Source organism: Otolemur garnettii, unplaced genomic scaffold (genome assembly GCF_000181295.1).
Source record: "Otolemur garnettii isolate 467f Iridium unplaced genomic scaffold, OtoGar3 scaffold00040, whole genome shotgun sequence".
In the NCBI taxonomy this organism is placed as follows: Eukaryota; Metazoa; Chordata; class Mammalia; order Primates; family Galagidae; genus Otolemur; species Otolemur garnettii.
In genome coordinates this window covers 834,190-838,738 of record NW_003852435.1, presented here as the reverse complement: position 1 = coordinate 838,738, position 4,549 = coordinate 834,190, and the positions used below count along the sequence as shown (strand labels likewise).

The 4,549-nt window shown below is 38.4% G+C and overlaps 1 protein-coding gene across 2 annotated transcripts in view; it reads right to left on the bottom strand.

The window, feature by feature from the left end:
• Window positions 1–4,549, bottom strand: part of ELF1 (E74 like ETS transcription factor 1) — a 115,226-nt gene that overhangs the window by 5,767 nt on the left and 104,910 nt on the right. For both annotated transcript variants that reach the window (XM_023513420.1, XM_012805380.2), the window contains exon 8: window positions 3,336–3,779. In XM_023513420.1, the coding sequence (XP_023369188.1) occupies window positions 3,336–3,779 (444 nt within the window). The remainder of the gene's footprint in view (window positions 1–3,335; window positions 3,780–4,549) is intronic.

Here is a 4,549-nt window from a genome sequence, read left to right as displayed (position 1 = left end):
TTTTTTTTTTTTTTATCACAGAAAACCCATGTAGACAGGTTTCATGTGCATTTATGTAAATCAGTAGGCAGTGAGGCAAGTCATTAACCTCACTGCTTTGGGCTAATATGCTTGCATTAAAACACTACCTCTACCACTTACTGGATGTGATCAAATTCCTTGGCCTATCCTTGCTTCAGTTTCCTCATCTGTTCATTGGGGACACTGGAGTATAGCACCATGCCCAGCTAGCTTTTAAAAAACTTTTTGTCAAGAGAAAATGCAGTTATAAAAATGATTCAGAATTAAACTTTTAATTCATTTTTTTTTTTTTAAAAAAAACCTTTTTGTAGAGATGCAGTCTGGTTATGTTGCATGGTCTAGTCTTGAACTCTTGGCCTCAAGTGATCCTCCCACCTCAGACTCCCAACTGCTAGGATTACAAATGTAAGCCACAGTGCCTGGCCTGAAACTTTATTAATAAGTATAATAATAATAGAATCAAGAAAGATACAGACAAATTACTGTTAATTTTATTAGGAGTGATAATACAGTTATAAAGGATAAGCAGCTGTATGTCTTCAAAGATCGTTCCTATTTATTAGCTTTTCCTTCCCACATCTAGTCATTTCAGGGAATACAATGTATTCTGTTAAAGGTTAACTGCTTGATAATAAGTAGAATTTTAAGGAGAAAAATAAAAGATAAAACTAAGTAAGAGAAAAACTTTTTAAAAGACCAGTGATTAGGGGCGGTGCCTGTGGCTCAAAGGAGTAGGGTGCCGGCCCTATATGCTAGAGGTGGCAAGTTCAAACCCAGCCCCGGCCAAAAACTGCAAAAAAACACCAGTAATTAAATAAGAATAGGTATCTACATATAAGCATATAAATATAGGAATGAGTTACTGTAATAAAAGTATATGTCTTTAAATTTGAAAAAGTTTAATTTTGTATTTCTTCATTCTATAAGTAGTCCAATAGAGAACTCATTACCCTAAGAGTAGGTAAGACTATATACAGTATTCAAAGTAAATTCTATAAATATGAAAGTATCCGACATATAACAACGTGAGGTACTAAGAGATGACGCTGAGTAAAATGTAGCTCCTGTTTGTTTATTTTTTTGAGACAGAGTCTTGCTATGTTGCTCAGACTAGAGTGCAATGGGCTCAGCCTAGCTCATAGCAACCTCAAAATCCTGGGCTCAAACAATTCTCCTGCCTCAAGCCATTCAAGGTGCTGGGACTACAGGTATGTGCCACCATGCCTGGCTAATCATTCTCTCTTCACTAGAAATGGGGTCTCGCTTTGCTCAGGCTGCTTGTGAACTCTTGAGCTCAAGCAAAATCCTCCCACCTTAGCCTCCCGGAGTTCTGGGATTACAGGCATGAGCCACCACTTGGCCAACCTTCTAAATATTTAAATACATAGGAAGAGATATCAATTAAAATAAACTGAAACACTAAGTTTATATAACGAACTGAGATGAGACACAGACAAGGTTTAATCAGCTTTAGTTGGATAGTAAGGGAGGCATTATATTAGCAGAAGGTGAAAACTAGCAGCTGAGCCTACAGAAATTGGATTGCATTCTGCATGCAACTTGGATCTAACAAAAGCAGCAAGAAGGAAACATATCAAAACTACTTTAGAAAAATGACTTATAGTAATATATAGTCTGCTCTGAAAAAAAGAATTTTTAGAAGCAGGCAGAGTCCATGGAAAGGAAGGTGCTGAAAGGTACACCAAGGACACTTTAAAAGCCAATGGGAGGGAGTGCAGCTCTGAACTTTCCTGGCAAGTCTTACGGTGTTTTAGTATCTGGCATTGGGTATTGTTCAGAACTGACACTGACAGTAAAGTAGTATCCAATACAGTGTCCACTATTTATAGTATCTTTCAATGCGAGAGGTGTTTTTTGTTTTGTTTCATACAGTTTAAAAAGGAAAGTTTGAACACAGATCTAAAAAATTCCACTGACTCACTCCAAGAAGGGTGTCTCAGTGCCTCACTGTGCCATTTGTATACTGTGTTTCCCAGAAAATAAGACACTGTCTTATATGTATTTTTTCTCAAGACGACACACTAGGGCTTATTTTCAGGGGCTATCTTATTTTGATTAAGTATAATACAACAATCTACATTTATTCAAATACAGTTAAGTCATCACCTTCTGGAACCTGACGGGGAGCCAACCTTGTTGGTGGGGCTGGGGCTGGTGATGTGTGAATTCCTTTCCCCTAGCTATTCGCACGTGCACAATAGGACGCCTGCAACCACGGTTACCACAGTGCATGCGTGCAAGTGTGAATGGCGCAGAGAAAGGAGCTGTGGCAGATAAAAGGTATTGCAGTCTTCCTTACGGCTCAGCGCTGAAATGCATGCCAGTGGCTATGCAGATACACTGCATAGCCATGCCCATCACTAGGTCTTATTATTGGGGTAGGACTTAAATTTAACAAATGCATAGAAATCCTGCTAGGGCTTATTTTTGGGGTGGGTCTTATTTTTGTGGAAACACAGTATCTCCTATCAACACAAATATTGCCTAGAAACCAATGGGTGGAACCACCCACTTTCAACAGTCATCACACCTAACCAATAGGGCCTAATGAAATTGAAAATAGAGTGACAGCTAAGTAAGTACCACTTTAGCATCCCAAATCTGAAATGTTCTAAAATCTGGGCCAGGCGTAGTCGCTCATGCCTGTAATCCTAGCACTCTGGGAGGCTGAGGCTGGTTAGCTTGAGCTCATGAGTTTGAGACAAGCCTGAGCAAAAAAAAAAAAAAAACCCATCTCTATTAAAAATAGAAAAATCAAGGCTTAGGAGTTGGAGGTTGCTGTGAGCTATGATGCCACAGCATTCTACCCAGGGTGACAGCTTGAGACTCTGTCTCAAAAAAAATAATAATAAAATAGGGGTGGTGCCAAGGCTCAAGGAGTAGGGCACCAGCCCCATATACTGGAGGTGGCGGGTTCAAACCCAGCCCCGGCCAAAAACCTTAAAAATAAATAATTAAAATAAAATAAAATCCAAAATCTTTTGAAGATCAACCTGGCATTCAAAGTAAATGCTCACTGGAGCATTTTAGATTTGGGGATGCTCAACCAGAGCAAGTATGATACAAATATTACAAAATCTCTTGTCTGTCTGTCTCTCTCTCTCACCCTTCCTTCCTTCCCTCCCTTCTTTTCTTTTATGCCAAAAGAAAGAAAGAAATCTATTTTTCTTTTCACTTCTAAATCTTCCCTCCAATAGGGCCCATGTCATCAGATGAATCTTGACCCATTTTAATAATTGCTCTGGTTAGAAACATCATGTAGTGATACAACTTGGTAATTTTAATTTTCTTACCTAATACTTTGAACAGACGAATTTAATGTTTCATCCTGCATGTTGCTTGGTGCTTCCCCTTCTGGGACAGCTTGTACTGGCTGTACTACATGAACAGTCCGGAAGAGCTGGGTAGGATATGGAGACTGTGAGGGTTGCATTGTCCTCAAAACTTCTGTTGGCTGTACAGCTTCCACAGGATCTTTGGGTTTTGTAGCTTTAGAATTCCCTGATTTTAGAACTGTAGTGGCTCCTCCTTTGATTCCTGGACTTGAAGACACTCTAGATCGGCTTGCTTGATTCCTGCTTGAAGTGGTTGTTGAAGATAATGGTGGATCCGAAGACTCTATACTGGAACTTGGATCCTCATCATCTATATATATAAGATCTTTTGGCATTTCTTTAAACTGATACACCAGGCGCTGACCTTCCACTTTTGCCAGGATACCCCTTTGGTAATAGTACCTATACAAAGCAGACAGTTTCATCAATATTCTATTCAATCAAACGTAAGTTAAAATAATAACCAACAAAATCAAATTTTCCTAATCATAAACTAAATTTAAAAGTTGGACTCAAACAAATGAGAAAAACATTTATGAATGAAGGGCAGTTATTTTATGTAAGATACACATACATTTATGGATAAAGTCCTTATTATCATACTGAATCTAAAACCAATTGTATTTAAAGTATGTGGAATCTTCTGGCTCTTCATTCTTCCTTTCTGTATCCTTTGGCTAAATCTAGAATAAACTTCAAGGAAATTATTCCCCCTCCTGTCAATGTTTCTATCAGTTTAAATTTGATTTAGTAAATTTAATTGAATTTTGTGTGTAAGATTTAATGATGTATAATAGAAGTGTTCCAAATTTTGTCATCAATTTTAATACAGTTAAGAACCTAAAAGGTATAAATTAAAAAAAACCTAAAACTGTAACTAAATTTGTTTAAGATTGCCAAATTATGTGTACCCTAAAACTCATTAAGCTCATTCCTATTTCCAGTAAATCTTTCTCAAATACATGCATACCTGGGAAAATAAATGACACTATGATAAGAAAATAAAAATGTGGTTAAGAATAAAATGGGGCGGCTCGGCGCCAGCCACGTACACCTATGGTGGCCGGTTCGAATCCAGCCCGGACCCGCCAAACAACAATGACGGCTGCAACCAAAAAATAGCCGGGCGTTGTGGTGGGCGCCTGTGGTCCCAGCTACTTGGGAGGCGGAGG